Source organism: Oncorhynchus gorbuscha, linkage group LG24, assembly GCF_021184085.1.
Source record: "Oncorhynchus gorbuscha isolate QuinsamMale2020 ecotype Even-year linkage group LG24, OgorEven_v1.0, whole genome shotgun sequence".
NCBI lineage: Eukaryota > Metazoa > Chordata > Actinopteri > Salmoniformes > Salmonidae > Oncorhynchus > Oncorhynchus gorbuscha.
The window spans coordinates 18,159,700-18,184,392 of record NC_060196.1 but is presented as its reverse complement, the minus strand read 5'-3'; the positions used below and the strand labels follow the sequence as shown (position 1 = coordinate 18,184,392).

The 24,693-nt window shown below is 43.8% G+C and overlaps 1 protein-coding gene across 3 annotated transcripts in view; it reads left to right on the top strand.

The window, feature by feature from the left end:
• The first annotated feature begins 534 nt into the window (after positions 1–534).
• The window catches only part of LOC124012558 (neuromedin-K receptor-like), a 45,109-nt gene continuing 20,950 nt past the window's right edge, over positions 535–24,693 (top strand). For 2 of the 3 annotated variants that reach the window (XM_046326327.1, XM_046326328.1), the window contains exons 1-3: positions 562–1,231; positions 7,540–7,728; positions 12,434–12,584. In XM_046326327.1, coding sequence (XP_046182283.1) covers positions 858–1,231; positions 7,540–7,728; positions 12,434–12,584 — 714 coding nt within the window. In that variant the 5' untranslated portion in view covers positions 562–857. Of the gene's footprint in view, positions 1,232–7,539; positions 7,729–12,433; positions 12,585–24,693 lie in introns of all 3 variants that reach the window. The other variant, XM_046326329.1, reaches the window with a different exon arrangement.

The window sequence follows — 24,693 nt, the reverse complement described above, 5'->3', positions numbered from 1 at the left end:
AAACATATGTCTTCATACCTGTATCTGAAAACCACATGTAATTTTTTGCAGGTGATTTTGTTGACTTTATTTTTGTAAGGCTTGGGCTGCATCAACCTAACATGAGATGCATGCCATCATGCCATGGTGGAAACATTTAAGGTATATGACTAACAGGCTACTGTTTACACTTTAACATGATACATATCTCCCAAAAGTAAATATTTGCATAGATATCAGTAACAAATCAAAGCCCTAATTGTTTGACAGAATTGATCAAATGTGGTAAGAAGATAAAATATGAAAAATATGGATATGATGTCTGATATTTGAATGCATGCTGGGGATTTCCAAATATTCAAACAACATGTTGTCACTAGGAATTGTGTTTTTTAGGTTTACTGAGTGTTGGCAGACGCCTGATTCGACCGAGAGTTTAAAATTAGGAGTGCCAGAATCAATCGAGTTTTCTAGCCTATTTGTGCCTGTGCCAGCTTCTACTGGTGGTACGTCATTATCTGCGCGCACAGTTTATACTGCATATGCTTGGGGGCCCCGCGGTGCCATCGCGCTCACATTCAACAGGGCGCAAGTGGTGGATGCGGATGGAAACTTATACTTCGTATTTGACATCTTCACCAAAGTAGAGGCATGCACTCAAAGCTAAAATTCTAAATGTGATGCGTTCAGGCGACTGCGGTGGAGTCGAAGCTGACAGGTATTTTTATTCAAAGTTGAGATCATTTTTTACTGGCGTATTGCGGCTAGGTGCGTTGCGCGCGGTGGTGCAGCTAACTACTCTGTTTCTCTAAAGATTTCAAGGACACAGACTGAAAAAAATACTTATTCCACAGTAGGAAGTGACAACAGAAGTCACAATGGCAGCTGTGGCACTCAATGGATCGAACATAACAACGGGGAACTTTACGAATCAGTTTGTTCAGCCGCCTTGGCAAGTTGCCCTGTGGTCGGTCGCCTACAGCTCCGTTTTGGCGGTGGCTGTGTTCGGAAACCTCATCGTCATATGGATCATTCTCGCCCACAAACGAATGCGGACAGTCACCAACTATTTCCTTTTGAACTTGGCATTTTCGGACGCATCCATGGCCGCCTTCAACACATTAATTAATTTCATATATGCTGCCCACGGAGACTGGTACTTCGGAGAGGCTTATTGCAGGTTTCACAACTTTTTCCCCGTCACCTCCGTGTTCGCAAGCATCTATTCGATGACTGCAATTGCCGTTGATAGGTAGGCAACTGATGCTGATCATGCCTACTTTTTAAATCAATAATGGTATTTATGTATTATGATTAACTATGAATTATTATGATTATGACGGTGATATATACACTTTATTATTCAGCACTTCTCATGATTCTTTACAAGCATTTTCCACCAGTAAAAAACACATAGGATTCACTCTTCATGGTGATGCTGATGAGGTTGTAGGGGACTGGTATACCCCCCCCCCCATCTCCCTCAAGTTGTTATTGAATGGAGATCACACACCATGGCTGCATTTTCTTCTGTTTAAGGAAATGTAAGTTTCATTGTTTATTCTATCTAGGCAGTATGCTGTGTGTGTGTGTGTGTGTGTGTGTGTGTGTGTGTGTGTGTGTGTGTGTGTGTGTGTGTGTGTGTGTGTGTGTGTGTGTGTGTGTGTGTGTGTGTGTGTGTGTGTGTGTGCATGCCTGTGTGTGTGTGTGCATGCCTGTGTGTGTGTGTGCATGCCTGTGTGTGTGCATGCCTGTGTGTGTGCATGCCTGTGTGTATGCCTGTGTATGTGTGTAGGGTATGTATTGTGTGTGAGCGTGTGTCTGTGCATGCATGCACGAATGTTAATTTGTGTGTGTGTTCGTGCCTACGTGTGTCTATGCTGGGGAGGGCAGTCTATTGCATGTGTAATCATGAGTTTGCGTGCGTGCATGATGCGTGCCTGTGTGTCTGTGCTGGGGAGGGCAGTCTATTGCATGTGTAATCATGAGTTTGCGTGCGTGCATGATGCGTGCCTGTGTGTCTGTGCTGGGGAGGGCAGTCTATTGCATGTGTAATCATGAGTTTGCGTGTGTGCATGATGCGTGCCTGTGTGTCTGTGTATGTGGATGCCTGCGTACAAGCATGTGTGTACATTTATGCCTTCGGAGTCAGTGGAGAGGTTCAAAGCAGCACCGACCACAGAGGATAATGTTTTTTTTTTTTTAAGATTAGTAACTGTAAAATTAGCAATGTTTTTCATCTTCTTGATGGAGGTCAGGGCAGGTGAAAAATATTTCTTAACTTACCTTGGCAGTCATATCAAGAGACATGGACTATCCAGACTACTGCCATCTGTCCAGACCATCAGAGCACAGCTGTATTACAGGCTCTATGTTGGAAATGTCCTTGTGATTCAAACTGTAAATCTAGACGGAGCTGGTGTCAGGTTTCTGTAGTGTGTTCTGGCATATCAGTAACTGCAGGTTTGTCATCATTGTGGCCCTGCTACGCTATAGACGACAGGCATCTGGTATTGCCGTCAGTCATCAGCCCATTGGGGGAATGCTTCCTTTGAAATCATTGAAAGCTGCTATACTGTCCATGTTGTGCTCGCGTTGTGTCACGTCCAATGGCAGCGTTGCGAGCTCAAGAATCTCTGAGGTTCAGTTCTCGGTGGCTGACACACGTGTTAATTCCATCTTGTGAATTTAAATAATCAGAAATAAAGTTGATTTCGGTTGCATATGGCCTCCACTATAGACACCATTGGTTAATTTTACCAAGATTTATGAAGCCAAGAAGATACTGGCGAGAAGAAACTCTAGCTAGCTACATTGATTATTTTCAGCAACATGTGTAATCAGAGGATCATTTAGTACAACCACTAGCCACAATTTAATGAGTACTTGTGAGAAACTGGACTAAAAATAAAAATAGAATAAGGACGCTCTTGCCCTCTGCTCCTCTGCTCTCAAAACAACATGCTCTGTGTAGCAGGTAGAATGTCACATTGACACGATGTCACATTGACTGATGGCCTGCTTGCATGTGGGGTGGCAGAGTATTGTGTGTGTGTGTGTGCGTGCATGGGCGATCATATGCTTGCATCTGCGTAGGGGGTGGCAGTGTAGCGTGTGAGTGCGTGCACCTGTTTGTGTGTGTAGGTATACACTTATATGACCAAAAATAAATACAGAAACGCCAGTAACCACTCTTCAATGGCCTTTACTGACACTCGAGGAAACCAAAACCTACGTTTGGACAACGCCCCTAATTACAGTCGTTTGACAAATTGGCACAAGCCCGCACTGTTATTGGACATTGTCAGACGCTAATATCTTATTAATGGCGTCTTCAGGGGGTGTCACTGGGGAAGCCTACGCACATTCATTCCGGTGATGGAGGTGCCTCTGAGGGTTGTGTTAGTGTGCGTCCACTTCACATCAGTTGACCATTCAGAGAAACGCTACCCCTTAGATAAATGTGTAGTTAAATATTGATAGTATGCTCGGATCGGCGCTGCGTTGCCAACTCCTATGGTCATTATTATGCCTTGTCATGCCAATACATGGCTTGATTATGATCATAGGAGCTGGCTATAGCACAAACGGATCTGGTGTTAACTATGAAGTGCATTGATATACAGTGTATGCACTGTATACACAGAGAGTCATCTCGGCTCTCCTCTTATTTCTGTAAGAAATTGATTGGTTGATTGGTTGCAGTGAATTTAAATGATTCACTCATTTGACAGCAGATTGATTGGAATTGGCGTTTTAGCTGAGTAGTATTCACTCAACGGGGTGTCAGTCAAACACTATGAGTTGCTGTCCTACTGTTGACACCATTCTCCGATAGTCTGCTAAAGAGATGAGACAGAGAAGACAGGACTTGTTGTTTTGACCTCAAAGTGAATTGTTTCCCGACACAACAGGCCTGAAGGGTTGTTTATACCCTAGCCAAAGCCAGATGCCAGACTTGGTTTGTAAAAATAACGCACGCACACATGCACACACGCACACACACACTTCCATAAAAGGCATGCATGTACACACACACACCCTTGCATCAAACACAAGTGGCTTGGCACACACACACACACACACACACACACACACACACACACACACACACACACACACACACACACACACACACACACACACACACACACACACACACACACACACACACACACACACACACACACACACACACACACACACACACACACACACAAAAACACAAACACAAACACAAATCCCCCAATGGCTCTCTTGTCACTTAGTGAGATTATCATTTCAAATGGGACTCTGGCTGATTTGATATTGATCAATATCCCCATGTTACATCATATACTGTAGAGCTATGGTGTGATTATTGGAGGTGAAGCAGTGAGTGTGAGCCACTGGTATCTCCTGCAACGCTGCGACAACACAAAAGGAGCACCCTTTAGCTCTGCTCTCCATGACCTTCCTGCAGCCGAGGCAGACAAATTCCATCTTTTTAAGTGTCCCTTCAATTTGATCACCCCATGCCAGAGATGAGGAGAACAAGAGGACAAGAGAACATAGATTTGACCCAGATTGAAACACATAACCTCCAGTCCTACTTGTTGCATGGCTGAACTGATGTGCAGCGCAATCTAGACAGTCTGTCGCATTGGAAATGGCACAGGGTTGCAATGTGGTGGCCAACCGCAAATGTTCCCCCCCCTTCTATTAAGGGCAGAATGTGCCCCCATTCCACCCCTCCATCCCTATTTCCTGTGTGAACAGCACTTCAGATAAGACTCCTACACACACCTATTATAAGAAAAACGGCAAGACATCCTCCCACACACACTCACTTTTAGCGGGAAGAGTGTATTCTTTGAGATGGGACTGATTAGATTTACCATTGTTGGTAGTTGACACTCTTCAAGCAAGTTCCTCACTTCATTATTCTTTGTTGTTCTTAGACGGTCATGTTAGGCAGAGCAGCCCATAACTGATGTTACCGGCTGAGGCTATGCAAGTTACAGAATCATTAAAGATCCAATATGCAGATGTTTAAAAAAAAAAATCTCAATATCAAATCATTTCTGCATAAAAATGAAGTACTTTACTGTGATTGTTTTTAATTAGAATAGTCAAAAAGAAACAAGAATAGCGTCTTCGCAGAAAGTAATTTCTCAAGTAAGTTAGCTGTTATTGGCGGAGGTGGTGTCACCAGGCAGGATAAAACTCCATCCCAACAAAATAGGCTGAATTTAGGTGGTCTTTTCAAACAGCTCTTACACTTAAAGGTCATTATCATAATATTCCGATTTTTACAGTATTATTCCAACCTCATAGTGTGGAAATATATATAGAACACAGATAAATCCAGTTTTTGACTGCACTGGACCTTTACTGAATGAAATGCTCAAATTCTTTCATTGCTAATATTTTGATGCAAAGGGAGTGTAAAGACATTTTAGAAGACTGATGTGTAGGCTACTGCAGGATTTTCAACCTCTACCCTTTTCATGCATTACTTCCACCCTTTATCCCTTTTATGCCTAAAGAAATGACAAAGTGCTTCATTGCAAGTATCAATTTTGGTCGAAGCTGCCTTTGGGTATTGCTTTCGCCTAAGAAAAGGACGTCAGGAAAACACCATAATGAGATTTTTGTGATGAAATACAATGAAGCCCTGAAAGAGCAGCCCCCCCCACACACACACACTTCATTCACCTGGACTGCTACTGAAGTTAAATTGACTAATTCCTCTCATCTCAATACCAGGGCCCAAGTGCCACTCAGACTAAATGCCAAGTGATTACAGACGAGTTAAGGGACTGCACGGACTGCTCTCTAGTGTCTTTCCTTTGGGGGATTTCCGTCTGTCATTGAGGTGGCAGCCAGGGTTCTGAAAGTTATCAGAAACAGAGTCCGGAAGGGAACTTGTCTGTTAGCGAGGCGCTTCATTCAAGGAAAGGAGATGATAATTAGCATTAGCATCAACGAGCCATGGCTCTCAGTAATGGACAGTCATAAATTGAGGCAAATCAGAGGACACAGCAGGATAATAAAGTGTGTCCCCAGGCTTACAGCGTGTTTAGAGTAATCTCCCACTAATTTGGCGATCCATTGTTTCGGCTTTGTCCGTGGCTTTGTTCTAAAGCCTCTGGTTTGATATGAATGAATCCATGTTACAATAGAGACCGCCAGACCTCAAGTGGAACATCTTTGTGTTTTGGAAACACAGGAGACCAAGACAGGAGCAAGGTTGCAGTCAATTCCTTCTCAATTCAGTACAGGAATTGAATTAAATCATTCAAATTGCATGCCAAACATGTTATATAATCTTCACCCATTCATTGAAGTTATTTGCCACTACTAAAACTAAATGAACCTCTCTGGGATACTCGGGACGGTAAGCGTCTCACCCTGCCAACAGCCAGTAAATGTGCAGGGCGCCAAATTCAAAACAACAAAAATCTCATAATTAAAATTCCTCAAGCATACAAGTATTTTACACCATTTTAAAGTTAAAATTGTTGTTAATCCAGCCACAGTGTCCGATTTCAAAAAGTTTTTTACAGCGAAAGCACCACAAAGGATTATGTTAGGTCACCACCAAGTCACAGAAAAACACAGTCATTTTTCCTGCCAAAGAGTGGTGTCACAATAAGCAGAAATATAGATCAAATTAATCACTAACCTTTGATGATTTTCATCAGATGACTTCATGTTACACAATAAATGTATGTTTTGTTCATGGAACTTTAGATAAACTTCTCCTTAATGTAACCACTGTGTCAGATTTAAAAAAAAACTTTACGGAAAAAGCATACCATGCAATAATCTGAGTACGGCGCTCAGAGCCCAAACCAGTCAGAGAAATATCCACCATGTTGGGTAGTAAACATTAGTCAGAAATAGCATTATAAATATTCACTTACCTTTGATGATCTTCATCAGAATGCACCCCCAGGAATCCCAATTCCACAATAAATGTTTGATTTGTTCGATAATGTCCATCATTTCTGTCCAAATAGATACTTTTGTTAGCGCGTTTGCTAAACAAATTGAAACTCACGAACCGCGTTCACTAGGACCAGACAAAATGTCAAAAAGTTCCGTTACAGTCCGTAGAAACATGTCAAACGATGTATAGAATCAATCTTTAGGATGTTAACATTAATCTTCAATATTGTTCCAACCGGAGAATTCCTTTGTCTGTAGAAAAGCAATGGAATGAGAGCTAACTCTCTCATAACCACGCGTCACGAGCCTGTGGCATTCTGCCAGACCACTGACTCAAACAGCCCTTATGAGCCCTTCCTTTACAGTAGAAGCCTCAAATAAGTTTCTAAATACGGTTGACATCTAGTGGAAGCCTTAGGAAGTGCAACATGACCAATATCCCACTATCTTCAATAGATTAAATTAAATTAAATTAATGAGCGGACTTCCTCTGATTCAGAGTGGTTGGGTAAAATGCGAAGACCCATTTCAGTTGAATGCACTCAGTTGTACAACTGACTAGGTATCCCCCTTTCCATTTCCTTATGTTTGCCCTTCAACCCCATTTCGACATCTTGACCCCTGCAGGTACATGGCCATCATCCACCCTCTGAAGCCACGACTGTCGGCCACAGCCACCAAGGTGGTGATCATGTGTATCTGGGCGCTGGCTGTGGTGCTGGCCTTCCCCCTCTGCTTCTACTCCACCATCCGCATCCTGCCCCGCCGGACCATCTGCTATGTGGCCTGGCCCCGCAAGGAGGACGACCCCTTCATGTGAGTAACGGCACCTTAAGCCCAGTAGCCTCCTTTGTAGACTAGCCTCCTTCAAGCCTTATAAAAAATATACAGTATATACAGTTGAGGTCAGAAGGTTACATACACCTTAGCCAAATACAGTTTTTCACAATTCCTGACATTTAATCCTAGTAAGAATACCCTGTTTTAGGTCAGTTAGGATCACCACTTTATTTTAAGAATGTGAAATGTCAGAATAATAGTGGAGAGAATGATTTATTTCAGCTTTTATTTCTTTCATCACATTCCCAGTGGGTCAGAAGTTTACATACACTCAATTAGTATTTAGTAGCATTGTCTCTAAATTGTTTAACTTGGGTCAAACGTTTCGGGGAGCCTTCCACAAGCTTCCCACAATAAGTTGGGTGCATTTTGTCCCATTCCTCCTGACAGAGCTGGTGTAACTGAGTTTTAATGACTCCAACCTAAGTGTATGTAAACCTCCGACTTCAACTGTATCTTTAAAGTGTCTTTGTTTATTGGATTGAGAGAGATCGAGGTGAAAGGTAGGAGAGAGAGTGCTGAAAACACAGTAGGTCAGATTTGAACTCATGCTGCCTCATTCTAGACGTCTATATGACTACTTCATATGAGACGCGTTTAACACCCTCTTTCATCATCAGAAGTGTCTTCATTTCACTCAGTTTTACATGGTTACACATAATGATATCTTATGCATTATGGGAACACTGCTGCTACCTCGCTCTCCAACCAAGGTTCATGAATTGAGGATCAAACTGAAGTGGGGAGGATATTCAGCAACTCTTGCAGGACAGTGGAAGTTGTTGTGAAAACCTCGTGGCCTTCTTCAGGGTTGCATTATGGCAGCATTATGGTGCATTATGACAGCCATATTGTGCCGGAGCACTCATTACATTTACATTACATTTAAGTCATTTAGCAGACGCTCTTATCCAGAGCGACTTACAAATTGGTGCATTCACCTTATGACATCCAGTGGAACAGTCACTTTACAATAGTGCATCTAAATCTTAAAGGGGGGGGGGTGAGAGGGATACTTATCCTATCCTAGGTATTCCTTAAAGAGGTGGGGTTTCAGGTGTCTCCGGAAGGTGGTGATTGACTCCGCTGTCCTGGCGTCGTGAGGGAGTTTGTTCCACCATTGGGGGGCCAGAGCAGCGAACAGTTTTGACTGGGCTGAGCGGGAGCTGTACTTCCTCAGTGGTAGGGAGGCGAGCAGGCCAGAGGTGGATGAACGCAGTGCCCTTGTTTGGGTGTAGGGCCTGATCAGAGCCTGGAGGTACTGAGGTGCCGTTCCCCTCACAGCTCCGTAGGCAAGCACCATGGTCTTGTAGCGGATGCGAGCTTCAACTGGAAGCCAGTGGAGAGAACGGAGGAGCGGGGTGACGTGAGAGAACTTGGGAAGGTTGAACACCAGACGGGCTGCGGCGTTCTGGATGAGTTGAAGGGTTTAATGGCACAGGCAGGGAGCCCAGCCAACAGCGAGTTGCAGTAATCCAGACGGGAGATGACAAGTGCCTGGATTAGGACCTGCGCCGCTTCCTGTGTGAGGCAGGGTCGTACTCTGCGGATGTTGTAGAGCATGAACCTACAGGAACGGGCCACCGCCTTGATGTTAGTTGAGAACGACAGGGTGTTGTCCAGGATCACGCCAAGGTTCTTAGCGCTCTGGGAGGAGGACACAATGGAGTTGTCAACCGTGATGGCGAGATCATGGAACGGGCAGTCCTTCCCCGGGAGGAAGAGCAGCTCCGTCTTGCCGAGGTTCAGCTTGAGGTGGTGATCCGTCATCCACACTGATATGTCTGCCAGACATGCAGAGATGCGATTCGCCACCTGGTCATCAGAAGGGGGAAAGGAGAAGATTAGTTGTGTGTCGTCTGCATAGCAATGATAGGAGAGACCATGTGAGGTTATGACAGAGCCAAGTGACTTGGTGTATAGCGAGAATAGGAGAGGGCCTAGAACAGAGCCCTGGGGGACACCAGTGGTGAGAGCGCGTGGTGAGGAGACAGATTCTCGCCACGCCACCTGGTAGGAGCGACCTGTCAGGTAGGACGCAATCCAAGCGTGGGCCGCGCCGGAGATGCCCAACTCGGAGAGGGTGGAGAGGAGGATCTGATGGTTCACAGTATCGAAGGCAGCCGATAGATCTAGAAGGATGAGAGCAGAGGAGAGAGAGTTAGCTTTAGCAGTGCGGAGCGCCTCCGTGATACAGAGGAGAGCAGTCTCAGTTGAATGACTAGTCTTGAAACCTGACTGATTTGGATCAAGAAGGTCATTCAGAGAGAGATAGCGGGAGAGCTGGCCAAGGACGGCACGTTCAAGAGTTTTGGAGAGAAAAGAAAGAAGGGATACTGGTCTGTAATTGTTGACATCGGAGGGATCGAGTGTAGGTTTTTTCAGAAGGGGTGCAACTCTCGCTCTCTTGAAGACGGAAGGGACGTAGCCAGCGGTCAGGGATGAGTTGATGAGCGATGTGAGGTAAGGGAGAAGGTCTCCGGAAATGATCTGGAGAAGAGAGGAGGGGATAGGGTCAAGCGGGTAGGTTGTTGGGCGGCCGGCCGTCACAAGACGCGAGATTTCATCTGGAGAGAGAGGGGAGAAAGAGGTCAGAGCACAGGGTAGGGCAGTGTGAGCAGAACCAGCGGTGTCGTTTGACTTAGCAAACGAGGATCGGATGTCGTCAACCTTCTTTTCAAAATGGTTGACGAAGTCATCTGCAGAGAGGGAGGAGGGGGGGGGAGGAGGATTCAGGAGGGAGGAGAAGGTGGCAAAGAGCTTCCTAGGGTTAGAGGCAGATGCTTGGAATTTAGCGTGGTAGAAAGTGGCTTTAGCAGCAGAGACAGAGGAGGAAAATGTAGAGAAGAGGGAGTGAAAGGATGCCAGGTCCGCAGGGAGGCGAGTTTTCCTCCATTTCCGCTCGGCTGCCCGGAGCCCTGTTCTGTGAGCTCGCAATGAGTCATCGAGCCACGGAGCGGGAGGGGAGGACCGAGCCGGCCTGGAGGATAGGGGACATAGAGACTCAAAGGATGCAGAGAGGGAGGAGAGGAGGGTTGAGGAGGCAGAATCAGGAGATAGGTTGGAGAAGGTTTGAGCGGAGGGAAGAGATGATAGGATGGAAGAGGAGAGAGTAGCGGGGGAGAGAGAGCGAAGGTTGGGACGGCGCGATACCATCCGAGTAGGGGCAGTGTGGGAGGTGTTGGATGAGAGCGAGAGGGAAAAGGATACAACGTAGTGGTCGGAGACTTGGAGGGGAGTTGCAATGAGGTTAGTGGAAGAACAGCATCTAGTAAAGATGAGGTTGAGCGTATTGCCTGCCTTGTGAGTAGGGGGGGAAGGTGAGAGGGTGAGGTCAAAAGAGGAGAGGAGTGGAAAGAAGGAGGCAGAGAGGAAAGAGTCAAAGGTAGACGTGGGGAGGTTAAAGTCGCCCAGAACTGTGAGAGGTGAGCCGTCCTCAGGAAAGGAGCTTATCAAGGCATCAAGCTCATTGATGAACTCTCCGAGGGAACCTGGAGGGCGATAAATGATAAGGATGTTAAGCTTGAAAGGGCTGGTAACTGTGACAGCATGGAATTCAAAGGAGGCGATAGACAGATGGGTAAGGGGAGAAAGAGAGAATGACCACTTGGGAGAGATGAGGATCCAAGTGCCACCACCCCGCTGACCAGAAGCTCTCGGGGTGTGCGAGAACACGTGGGCGGACGAAGAGAGAGCAGTAGGAGTAGCAGTGTTGTCTGTGGTGATCCATGTTTCCGTCAGTGCCAAGAAGTCGAGGGACTGGAGGGAGGCATAGGCAGAGATGAACTCTGCCTTGTTGACCGCAGATTGGCAGTTCCAGAGGCTATCGGAGACCTGGAACTCCACGTGGGTCGTGCGCGCTGGGACCACCAGATTAGGGTGGCCGCGGCCACGCGGTGTGGAGCGTTTGTATGGTCTGTGCAGAGAGGAGAGAACAGGGATAAACAGACACATAGTTGACAGGCTACAGAAGAGGCTACGCTAATGCAAAGGAGATTGGAATGACAAGTGGACTACACGTCTCGAATGTTCAGAAAGTTAAGCTACGTAGCAAGAATCTTATTGACTAAAATTATTAAAATGATACAGTACTGCTGAAGTAGGCTAGCTGGCAGTGGGTGCGTTGTTGACACTACACTAATCAAGTCGTTCACACATTGGCTGTGAAAATGGAAAGACGTGACTGTACCAGTTGAGATAGAGATGATTAGCTTGCCCTCTCTAGGTTAGCTTAGCATAGCCCTTCTTTTAAATCTTCTCTCTACATTCATTACACAAACTAGACATGATAAAAAGATGGATAAACCTCATCCATTTTGCTGTGTTATATAATAAATGCGTCATCCTATTAGCACCTACAGTTGGCTTCCCTCTCTCTCTCACCTTCTGCTTTTCTCCTCTCTGGAAGTACACACTGGTCCTCTCTCTCTCTCTCTCTCTCTCTCTCTCTCTCTCTCTCTCTCTCTCTCTCTCTCTCTCTCTCTCTCTCTCTCTGTCTCAGATTTGAACTGCTCTTTTTATCATGTCTAGTTTACCTTACCCCATATTTTCCTCCCTCCTCTCATCCCTTACTTCTCTGCCCACATATCCTCTTTAAAAATGGGCCAGAGCCATCGTTGTTGTTTCTAATCAATCATCTTTGTTTACATTCTGGTTTTCTTCTCCTCCCTGTCGTGCCCAGGTTTCATATCCTTGTGATGCTACTGGTCTACCTACTGCCCCTAATGGTAATGGGCATCACCTACACCATCGTCGGGGTGACACTGTGGGGGGGAGAGATCCCGGGGGATTCATCTGACAACTACCACGGCCAGCTCCGGGCCAAGAGGAAGGTAAATCCAGATTAGACCCAGGATAATAACCCACGACACAACAAACACAATGTATTTAACGATGCTCTGTCAGTACCACTGACCCAGAAAAAGCATCTCTGGTTCTAGGGTGACAGTGCTTCAGGTCTCAGGAACTTTAAGGCAGTCGCAATGCTATATACGCCATCCACAAGGATTTTCACAGACAGAGAGATTAATTGTTGTGTAATGAGTTTTTGACTGTATCTTCAAAGTGCCCAAAAAAATCACTCTAGTGAGTTGGCAAAGGGTTAGTGTACTAGGGCGACATACAATACATCAAAACACACATATTACACACATACTGTACTAGGGGGACACACTCAGAGTGTGTTTATAACAAGATAATGGAGGATTTACTGTATCTTTATGTGTTTCTTCATTCACAATAACTATAACGTTACAGTCTGGGTCACCTAATCCATCACATTGGTCAATCTCCGTAGACGTTAACCTAGCAACACAACCTGATCGCTGCAACACAGCACAGACCTTTAAGTCTATGAAAAACGAGTTTGAGACGTTAGTTTTTTCTGACTCGTGGTCGCCGTTCCTCCATCGACCTTGTTTTTTTGACGTAGTTGCTTTTTGACATGCAGCGCTAGCTTTGAATGCTAATGGACTCCTGAGGCACTGTGAGCTTGGCCCTCCATCTCGTACTGATGTCAAAAGTCAACACTTGGATATACTCTCCGGACTGTCTACTCTGTGAGTCACGGGAAAACTCAGACAGTGAGAACAGTTGACTTGTCAGTGTTGTTTTCTGGTTTTGAGAATAACATGTGCTTCCTAAGAAAGTGGTTGTGTTAAACAGAAACCGGAAAAATTATTTGGAAACTGCCCCGGATTTTTGGTACACACTCCAATAAACAGATTACATTTTGTTTGGGATTTTGTCTCTTAGAAATTTGTGTCAATGGGATTCAGTATCGACCACAGTGGGTGGGTCAGGCCCTGTCCATCCTGGCAGTAAGACTAAGAGGCTCCTTAAAGGGGCAATCTGGGATTCAAACAACAACAAAGCTGTGACCCTACCACTTTTTTGCTAAACAACTAAGGTATGGGGCTGGATAAATGTAACCACTCTCAAATTCATAGATGAAGATATAGATGCAAGAACTGGCCATCCATTTGAGTTAAAACATGTTTGTACTAATTCCAGATTGTCCCTTTAAACTGGGAGCCCTGCTGGGCAAATGGCCTTAGGCCGACAGGAAATATGGGAGATGCACCTCCACTGGGAATTAATATGAGTGATAAGGATTGGACTGGAGGCACTAGAGTGTCCACACTCTACAGACCACAGAGACAAGAGAGATGGAGTGTGAAGTTGGCTAAAACACGAATGGACCAGGCGAGGCTATTGTATGTGAAGAGACCTTTCTATGTATCCGAACAATACCTCTGGATAAACCATAGAGTTTCAACCGTGAGAAGGTCACCTCCACCCCCAGGCCCATATTCATAAAGCATCTCGGAGTTGGAGTGCTGATCTAGTTTTGCCTGTAAGATCACAATGAACTAGATGGTAACTTTACATGAAGTAAAGTAGTTGGGCTTGATTTAGCTCTTTAAAAGTATTTTTGTGGTAGTGGAAGAAGTTTTACTTGACTATTTAAAGCAAAGCAGTTACTGTACATATAGTCAAAGTTAAATGTAGAAAAATAATTGGTCTGATTACTTTGATATACTACTATATATCAATCGTATTACTTTGGACTGTTTCGGCAGTTAGATCACACATTTAATCAGAAATAACTATATAACTATACTATATCTATTTATCAACTAGGACTACTACACTTGTATACACTCTGCTACTAGAACACGACACTATATGCAAACTGTAATAATAGAACACAGAAGACAATGAGGCATTGCTTAAGTTTTATACAAATAAAACCCCCCAAAAATCACTATGTATTTGGATGAGAGTCCTCTCTGGACTGGAGGGAGAGGAGTGGGAAGAGGGACCCACTGGCTTGAAAAGGGGAACCTCTTCCCTCTGAGCACCTTTAAACCCAAGGGACACACACATGTTAACTGAGCATAGTGTACATAGGGCCCTATAAAATCTATTTTATTTCTTGCCTGATTTGTCTTGTTTCTTCCCATATTCCGTTTCCTCCAATTCGTTTTTTCATGTTTCATTTCCCTCCTCATTTAAAAAAAAGTTTTTGCTCTCAAAACCACACTTTGTAAAGAGAAAAACAGCACCATTGGATGTTCTAAGTCCATAACAATGTGTAAACCTAATCAAGGGTTGCTTTTGAGGTCTGGAAAAAATATACATTTAGATTTTGGGTGTTTTGCAAGAGTTTGCAAAACAAATGGCCTTGGTTGGTTTTTCATTAGCATCATCACTATTGGCTACACAAAGTGTAGACACACACACACACGCACGCACGCACGCACGCACGCACGCACGCACGCACGCACGCACGCACGCACGCACGCACGCACGCACGCACACACACACACACACACACACACACACACACACACACACACACACACACACACACACACACACACACACACACACACACACACACACACACACACACACACACGTTCTTGTGCTGTTTCAGAAAGCTGCAGGAAAATACACATGACTGATGCTGACTGACTGTACCGAAATAGACTACACAACTCTCCTTCATTTAAAATGCCTATGTTGACCCGTGTAAAAATTGAAAGAAGTTTTCACACGCAATAAAAAACAGCGGGAAAAAGTTTTCCCCGTTAGTCTACGTATCAGATTCTAGTGTGTTGTTATTAGGGGTGTGGCAACCTGGCTATACTCGTATTCGTATCCATAAATTGACAGTTGATATTCGTGAATGGAAAAGTGTTTTATTATGCCTAAATATATGTTGGAAAAATATCTATCTGCAGGTTTATAGGACAAAACAGATGCAGATTAGGAACAGCATGCGGATGTGTGTGACTGTGTCTGTGTTTCTTGTCCTCCAAACCTGGAGGGCAAGCTGGCAGACAAGTTTGCTGTCACTCAGTCAGGATGCAGATCAGTGTTTCTTCTTCTTTCCCTACTCTCACTTCGCTTGTTAGGTATAATTCACATTGATAGCTGCTAGCAAACGTCCTCGCCTATTGATTTATCATAGTAGCAGGCTGACAGGAGGCCGCAGTAATTTATAAGATTAGACCGAAACATGCGCTCAGAAGTGATTAGGTGAAATATGAAGCGAGTGAACGGAGACGGCTTCCATCTATCCAATCAGGGTAGCACTCTTCTACTTACAGACAGGAAAACTAGCCAGTTGAGTTATTTAGAGCATGGTGTACGATACTGAGAAGGAAGACGACACGCTCTTGGCTTGGCTGCCTCCTTGTAGCTTCTTTCTTGGTGTTCACAATTCTTCATCATCATTACACTATTGTTCTAAATTCAATCACCCTCCTCATGGTTTTTGCCTTCGCTGTCCCATGGGCTCCTCTGTGTGTGTGATTATTAATAGCAACGGTTCTGTTTGGGACCTCAGTGAAGAGACATGAGAGAGCTGTTAGCTGACGTTAGCTACTTTACATCACTTTAAACTCCGATTTGAATAGTAGAGAAGTAGTGTACGATTTCATATGCTCTAACTTTTTGCCGAACTTGTTGGGAAAGTGGGTGTCACGTAAACATCTGTCAGACCAAAGATGTTAAATAGAGTTAAAGGAATTGGTTCTCTCATCTTTCAAGTAAAAAACAAACATGGCGGCGGGCACAAACTACCCATCGTCGGATAACTTTAGATTACTAGAAAGTGTTTTACTCAATTATTTCGATCAATGGTGAGCTCACCCGTGATGTGATGAATTATAAATAGTAATTGCTATTGCCTAATTCATATTGTAGTTTCTGTCAGCCGAGAGTTATCTAAATATGACTGCTTGTGTTATGTTCATCTTTTCTCAGTTAGCGCTAGGACAAATGTAGCCTACATTTTGCGGTTTGGAGGATTGTACTTCTCTGAATGTCTGAACATGACATCCAAAAATAAACTGTTCACATTCAGGACCTAACTTTGTAAGGACTGTGTTTGTGCAAAATGTTTCTGAAAAAAACAGTGGCCAGCTCAAATGCTGACTGTTGCATCAATCGAAAAACACTAAACAACTAATGACCACAAAACGACTGACCACCACCACTGACCACAACTATGGACCACAACATCAACTGCTGACCACAACCACACAACTACCGAACACCACAAATACTGACCAAAACTACAGACCACACAACTATTGAACCACACAACTACTGACCATAACCACACAACTACAGACCAAATCTACAGACCACTTCTAACTAAGCATTCTAATCATACTGGTTTGAGCGTACGCTGCAGGGACCACTGTAGAATGATCACACCTGTTTCTTGGTACGTGTGAAAAGGTTAAAAAGTGTCAAATATATTTTGTTTATTTAAAAAGTATAAGATCAGCACTCCTAAGCGCTTTATAAATATGGGCCCAGGTGAATGGGGTTCAGATAAGGTTAGGTGCACAGAGACAGTCTGAGTAGGGCGTTAGTGGCCTCAGGTACTGTTCTGCTCTGTCAGGCCACACTGAGCCTAGCTGTTTTCCTCTTAAGTTTCTTATTATCCTGTTTTCCAAAAATGAAATCAAAATTTTCTTGAGGAGTAGAGCACTGTATTGTCATGATCTGGATCCATTTGATGCGTACATACTGGATTATCTTTACAAGCCAAAGGTACTGTTAGACGAATGCCTGAATAATGGAAAATTGTGTACCCATGGTGCTGATCAAGTGCTGATCAATAGGGACTGTGGATGTTCTTTGGCATTAAACATATCTTGAATTGAACTGGCGCTGTCTAAAGGTTTCCTCTATTCCTCTATTCTGGGTCATTCTCTAGCTAGAGGACTCCTGATATCTCCAGGATTGATAAGTATAATTATTGTCTTTATATTTTGTTGTCTGGTTCTGTCTTTTTTTAAATGTCTTTCTGCTTTAAGTGCTGCCTGTGTTCCCAGCAGCGTACTTGGTGGTTAATGTGCAGATTATTGTTGACACATCAACCAGGATTAAGGGGGGAGGGGCAATTTGTGACTGTTGTTGTTTTGGTAATCAGTGGATGTATTAGAGGGGGAGTGGTTTCTCCTCTCCTAGGCAATTCGTACCGACCAGGAGGTATGCTCTTCACCTTTGCAAGGCAATTAGCAATTAGTATTAGTTCTTTAGACTCCCCTGTTTTCTCAGTGGCAGCTGAAACCGATGATCTCGTTGCAAAACTAAGACCGTCACCGAAACAAAGACGGTTCTGCAGAGTTGTTTGAGGTAGGAAAGAGAGGAAGGCTCCACACCACTCTCTCACTTGAGTATCTTACCTAGATATTTTCAGATGTGTGTTTTTTTTTATACCTGTTCACTCATCTCACTGAAAGCTGTCCAGATCCTCCCCACCCCTTGGCTGCAACCCTTCTAATTTAGTGTACCCTGTGTGCACAACCCATGTGGGATTCCTGGTCTCTGCCGATCTGCTGTCAAAAACCTATTGTGCCCTTCAGTCCCTTGACTTTTTGGCCCTGACGGAGTCATGGATCCCCACAGAGAATAGTGCTACTCCAGCTGCTCTCTTCATCTGACTACATTTTCTCTCATAGTCAGAGCTTCTGGTGGTGGCACAGGGCTACTCATTTCTCGTAAGTGGAGGTTTTTTCTTTTCTCCCTCGCTCATCTGTCCATCTACTCATTTGAATGCCATGCTGTCACTAACTTGTGCACTCAAGAGTGACAATTTTGTCATCTTACATCATCAATGAGCTTGACACCTTGATAAACGAATTTCCTGACAATGGCTCACAGCTCTTTGTACTTGGCGACTTCAACCTCCTGACGTCTGCCTTCAATTAATTTATTTCTTACTCTTTCTTTACCCTCCTTGCCTATTCTGACCTCACCCTTTCCTAGTCCCCTCCCAATCACAAGGCAGTTAATATGCTTGACCTCATCTTTACTAGAGGCTGTTTGGCCCTTCCTTCCTGCTTCGTGGCTGAGTGACTAATTGTGAGCTTACAGAACAAGGCTGCGGGCAGCTGAGCGAAAATGGAGGAAAAACAAAACTTCCAGAGGACCTATCAACCTTTCACTCCCTCCTCTCTACCTTTTCCTCTGTATCCACTGCTAAAGCCACATTATATCACTCCAAATGTCAAGCTTCTGCCTCTAACCCTAGGAAACTATTTACTATCTACTTGGTCACCTCCCTGATCAAGGCCCTTCTCACCTGATTACTCAGCTCTAGGAAGAGTCTTGGTGGTTCCAAACTTCTTGCATTTTTAAGAATGATGGAGGCCACTGTATTCTTGGGGACTTTCAATGCTGCTGACATTTTTTGGTACCCTTTCACAGATCTGTGCCTCGACACAACCCTGTCTCGGAGCTCTACGGACAATTCCTTCGACCTCAAGGCTTAGTTTTTTGCTCTGACATGCACTGTCAGCTGTGGGACCTTACGTATACAGGTGTGTGCCTTTCCAAATAATGTCCAATCAATTGAATTTACCAGGGGCGGCAGGGTATCCTAGTGCTTAGAGCGTTGGACTAGTAACCGGAAGGTTGCAAGTTCAAACCCCAGAGCTGAAAAGGTACAAATATGTCGTTCTGCCCCTGAACAGGTAGTTAAAACCTGTTAAAGATAGGGCTGACTACTGCCCCCTTTGGAGGAATTGCGTGCCCATAGTAAACAGAAAACAAAATCTGTCAAAAATTGCTAATATATGCATATAATAATTATTAGTGATTAGAAACCACTCTAAAGCTTCTAAAACCGTTTAAATTATGTCTGTATGTAAAGCAGAACTCTCAGGGCAGCCATTCTCCCAAACTCTCTCTTGTCATCAGAAAAATTGGCCCAACTTTGACGTCATCGCCCCCACCCTCCCAAGCAGCTACAGACCCAGGAACAGTTTCTCTGTCTTCAGCGCAATGTATGCTTTCAATGGGGCTTCTCATTGTGAGAATCGCACGCTCACGAGACTTTTGGCAGACTGAAACCTTCCGGTCACGTGAAAAAACAGGTTACACTCATGCGCGCCTTGGCTCCAGTGCTCTCTTTCTTCCAGGATTGACTAAACGATGTGTGTGTTTCTGTTCGTGCTTAGGATTGTTGTCCACCTTTATAACATGCTAAAGCTTGATTCTGAACTAAGTTTGACCAGTTTAGTCGACATATAATATGTAATTTTGACGTTTTGGTGCGCATCCACTTGAATTTTGGCTGCATTTCAACCGAAATATGTCGCGTTTGATAACCTAAAGACACAGACTTCAAAACTAAACGCTGTTTTTGGTAAGTATAATTCCTCCCAGGTCTTCTGATGGAAGAACATCAAAGGTAAGGGAATATTTATGTGGTAAATTTGGGTTTCTGTGGACTCCAAGATAGAGGAGACATAATGCTAATTTCTGAGCGCCGTCTCATGTTATAGCCTAGTGAACGAATTCTGTAACGTTAAAAATAAATGTAACACAGCGATTGCATTTAGAAGAAGCATTTAGAAGAAGTGTATCTTTCTATATATATGTAGAACATGTATATTTAGTCAAAGTTTATGATGTGTATTGCTTGTTATCTGACGTTATCTGCCGGAGCTATCATTTCTCAGGACATTTGAGTAGCATTTTTTGAACAATGCGTCATTGTAAACAGAGATTTATGGATATATAGCATATTATTGAAAAAAAACATAAATGTACTGTGTAACATGTTCTATTACTGTCATCTGATGAAGAAGGTTAGTGCATTATTTTTCTTTTAATCCTGCGTTTGTTGATTGCATATTTTTGTCAACTTGGCTATGCAAATTCGCTGTGTCTTCGGTGGTGGTTTGACATAAATATGTGCTATGTTTTCGGCGTAAAACATTTTAGAAATCTGACTTGCTGGGTAGATGAACAAGGTGTTTATCTTTCATTTGAGCTATTGGACTTGTTAATGTGTGGAGGTTAAATATTTCTAAGAATATGTTTGCGTTCCATGCGCCACCTTCCAGCTGAACGTGGGAGGGGGTCGTTCCCAAATGGGAACCCTAACCCGTCAACAGGTTTTAACCCACTGTTCCTAGGCAGTCATTGAAAATAAAAATTTGTTCTTAAAAAAATCAAGTTGTAGAAACATCAAGGAATATCAATGGAAACAGGATAAACCTAGTCTCATAGCAAAGGGTCTGAATTCTTATGTAACTAAGGTATTTCTGTTATTTCAACAACAATGTTTCAACCTGTTTTCTCTTTGTCCTAATTGGGTGTTGGGTTAAATAAAAAAATGACATCAATCTACACACATTTTAGAACAAGGCTGTAATGTAACCAAATGCGGGAAAGTCAAGGGGCCTACAAACGTTCCAAATGCACTGAATATCAGCTTGGATGTTGGCCCACCACCTCAAGTTCAACCTCGACAAGGTGAAGCTGCTCTTCCTCCCGGGGAAGGCCTGTCCACTCCAACACTTCTCCATCACGGTTGACAACTCCACGGTCCTAATCCAGGTGCTTCTCATCTCCCGGCTGGACTACTACGACTTGCTGTTGTCTGGGCTCCACGCTTGTGCCATCAAACACCTGCAACGTATCCAGAACACTGCAGCCCGCCTGGTGTTCAACCTTCCGAAGTTCTCCCATTTCGCCCTACTCCCCAGCACTCTCCACTGGCTTCCAGTCGAAACTCACATCCACTACAAGACCATTGTACTTGCCTATGAAGCAGCAAGAGGAACTGCACCTTCCTACCATCAGTCTATGCTCAAACCCAACACCCCAACCCGAGCACTCCATTTTGCCACCTCTGGTCTCTTGACCCCTCCACCCCTACGGGAGGGCAGTTCCCGCTCAGCCAAGTCCAAGCTCTTCTCTGTCCTGGCACCCCAATAGTGGAACCAGCTTCCCCCCTGAAGCTAGGACAGCAGAGTCCCTGCCCATCTTCCAAAAACATCTGAAACCCTACCTCTTCAAAGAGTAACTTAAATAATCCCACAGCACCCCCCCCCCCTCGCACTTCACCCCGATCCACATACCCCATGTTTATACAAAGTATTGCAGCTTAATATTATGCACATTTACTTCATCAGTGCTGAAGTTATCAGTCAAGCTCCAACACTACTTTTTATTCAAGCAGAAACATCTAAACCAGGGGGGTGCATTGCAGCCAACAGGCAGTATGCAGAACTGTGCTAAGCAATACCACTGGCCCTGCGTTTCTTAAAATGCTACGAAACGGGAGATTACATGCACCTGTGTGTTAAAGCAAACTTTCTTGCAACCAAAAACCCACAAGAATAAGCCAGGAAAAAAAAGTTGATCTCTCGCTGTTACAGTGTCAAATGATTATGATACCAGACAGCTGCATCGAGGTTCTCTACTCCCGCCCCCGAAGAAATGTCGACCTATTAGGAGCATCAGAAACTGTAAGGATGCTAAATGTAACAACACTTATTGGATTATAATAGGCCTATATTTCATTCAAACGTTTCATCTTAAATGGCAAAATAATATATGCCATTTGAAATAACTTTGTTAGCTTACATTTTCATTTGATAAAGTAAAGGCTGTATAACTCAATCACGGTTGACATGATTTAGTTACACATTTCAAATATGGACAGTCAAGGAATATTTTACCCCCAATCTTGATATGAAATTACCATACCAGAATTATTTTCAGTTAAAAACAGTTGTATTTAATGGATTACATCAATTGCAATCGAATAAAAAAAGTAGGAGTAGGCTACACCAATATCATGTCATTGCTCTGTGGTTTAATACAGGCTAGAAAGAGCCCAATCATAAACCTTTAGCTGAACAAATACCACTTTCTCTATAGAGTTCGCCAGCTTGTAGTCTTAAAACTCGGAAATGACATACCTCTGGGTCATTCAGCCAATCCTATAGTGAAAATTAAGGGCGAAAGAATAGGGATTTGGGATAAACGCCAAAAATAAGGTCTGAGGTTAACACAAGTTTAGGAGATCTTATACATTTTCTTCTTTGATGAGATTTTATACATTTTCTTCTTTGAGGTAATATTAGTCAGTTAACATCACCTTTATGAATTATGAAAGTGTAACGGCGTTCGTCTGTTGAATGAAGAGAGTCGGACCGAAATGCAGCGTGTAGGTCACTCATGACTTTTGGCCTGACCAAAATATATAACGAAAACGCAAAACATATTAACCAAGCCGTGACAGAAGGCTTCATGTGCTTTGTTTTATTTTATTATAATGAACAAAAATATAAACATAACATGTAAAGTGATGGTCCCATGTTTCATGAGCTGAAATAAAATATCCCAGAAATTGTTCATATGCACAAAAAGCTTTTTTTTTTCTCAAATGTTAGATTATATCCCTGTTAGTGAACATTTCTCCTTTGCCAAGATAATCCAGCCACCTGACAGATCTGGCATATGAAGGTGATAAAACAGCATGATCATTACACAGGTGCACCTTGTGCTGGGGACAATAAAATGTTGATTTCTCTACTGTGAACCGCCTCCAATGTCGTTAAAGAGAATTTGGCAGTATGTCCATCCGGCTTCACAACCGCAGAACACGTGTAACCAAGCCAGCTCAGGTCCTCCGCATCGGGCTTCTTCACCTGTGGGATCGTCTGAGACCAGCCACCCGGACAGCTGATGAAACTGTGGGTTTGCATAACCGAAGAATTTCTGCACAAACTGTCAGAAACCATCACTGGGAAGCTAATCTGTGTGCTCATCGTATTCACCAGGGTCTTGACCGGTCTGCAGTTTGTCGCCATAACCGACTTCAGTGGGCAAATGCTCACCTTCGATGGCGACTGGCATGCTGGAGATGTGTGCTCTTCACAGATGAATCCTGGTTTCAACTGTACCGGGGCAGATGGCAGACGATGTGTATGGCATCATGTGGACGAGCAGTTTGCTGATGTCAACGTTGTGAACAGAGTTCCTCGTGGTGGTGGGGTTATGGTATGGGCAGGTATAAGCCACGGACAATAAACACAATTGCATTTTATCGATGTCAATTTCAATGCACAGAGATACTGTGACGAGATCCAGAGGCCCATTGTTGTGCCATTCATCCACCGCCATGACCGCATGATTATGAGCATGATAATACACAGCCCCATGTTGCAAGGATCTGTACACAATTCCTAAAAGATGAAAAGGTCCCAGTTCTTCCATGGCCTGCATACTCACCAGACATCTCACCCATTGAGCACGTTTGGGATGCTCTGGATCAACGTGTACGACAGCGTGTTCCAATTCCCGCCAATGTCCAGCAACTTCGCACAGCCATTGGAGAGTAGTGGGTCAACATTCCACAGGCCACAATCAACAGCCTGAGCACCTCTATGCAAAGTAGATGCGTTGTGCTGCGTGAGGAAAATGTTGGTCACACCAGATGCTGACAGATCCACGCCCCTACCTTCTTTTTTTAAATGTATCTGTTACCAACAGATTGTAACGGTCGTCGTATGAAGGAGAAGAGGAGGACCAAAATGCAGCGTGGTAAGTGTCCATATTGATAATTTATTATCATAAGAACACTAAACAAAATAACAACGAAGCATGAACGAAACGAAACAGTCATGTCGGGTGTAGACACAAAACTGAAAACAATCACCCACGAAACACAATAGAAAACAGGCTCCCAAAATATGGTTCTCAATCAGGGACAACGATTGACAGTTGCCTCTGATTGAGAACCATACCAGGCCAAACACAGAAATAGCAAATCATATAAAAACGAACATAGACAACCCACCCAACTCACGCCCTGACCATACTAAAACAAAGACATAACAAAAGAACTAAGGTCAGAACGTGACACAGAAGCATATCTCTATTCCCAGTCATGTGAAATCCATAGATTAAGGCCTAATGAATGTTTCAATTGACTGATTTCCTTATATGAACTGTAACTCAGTAAAATATTTGAAATTGTTGCATGTTGCATTTATATTTTTGTTCCGTGTACATACATTCTTAAATAATTTTTGCCGTTATCCAAATAACGCCCAAAATCACCATTCATTTCCACATTTGCTTTGTCCATAGCGGAGTTAGTGCTTCCAAAAA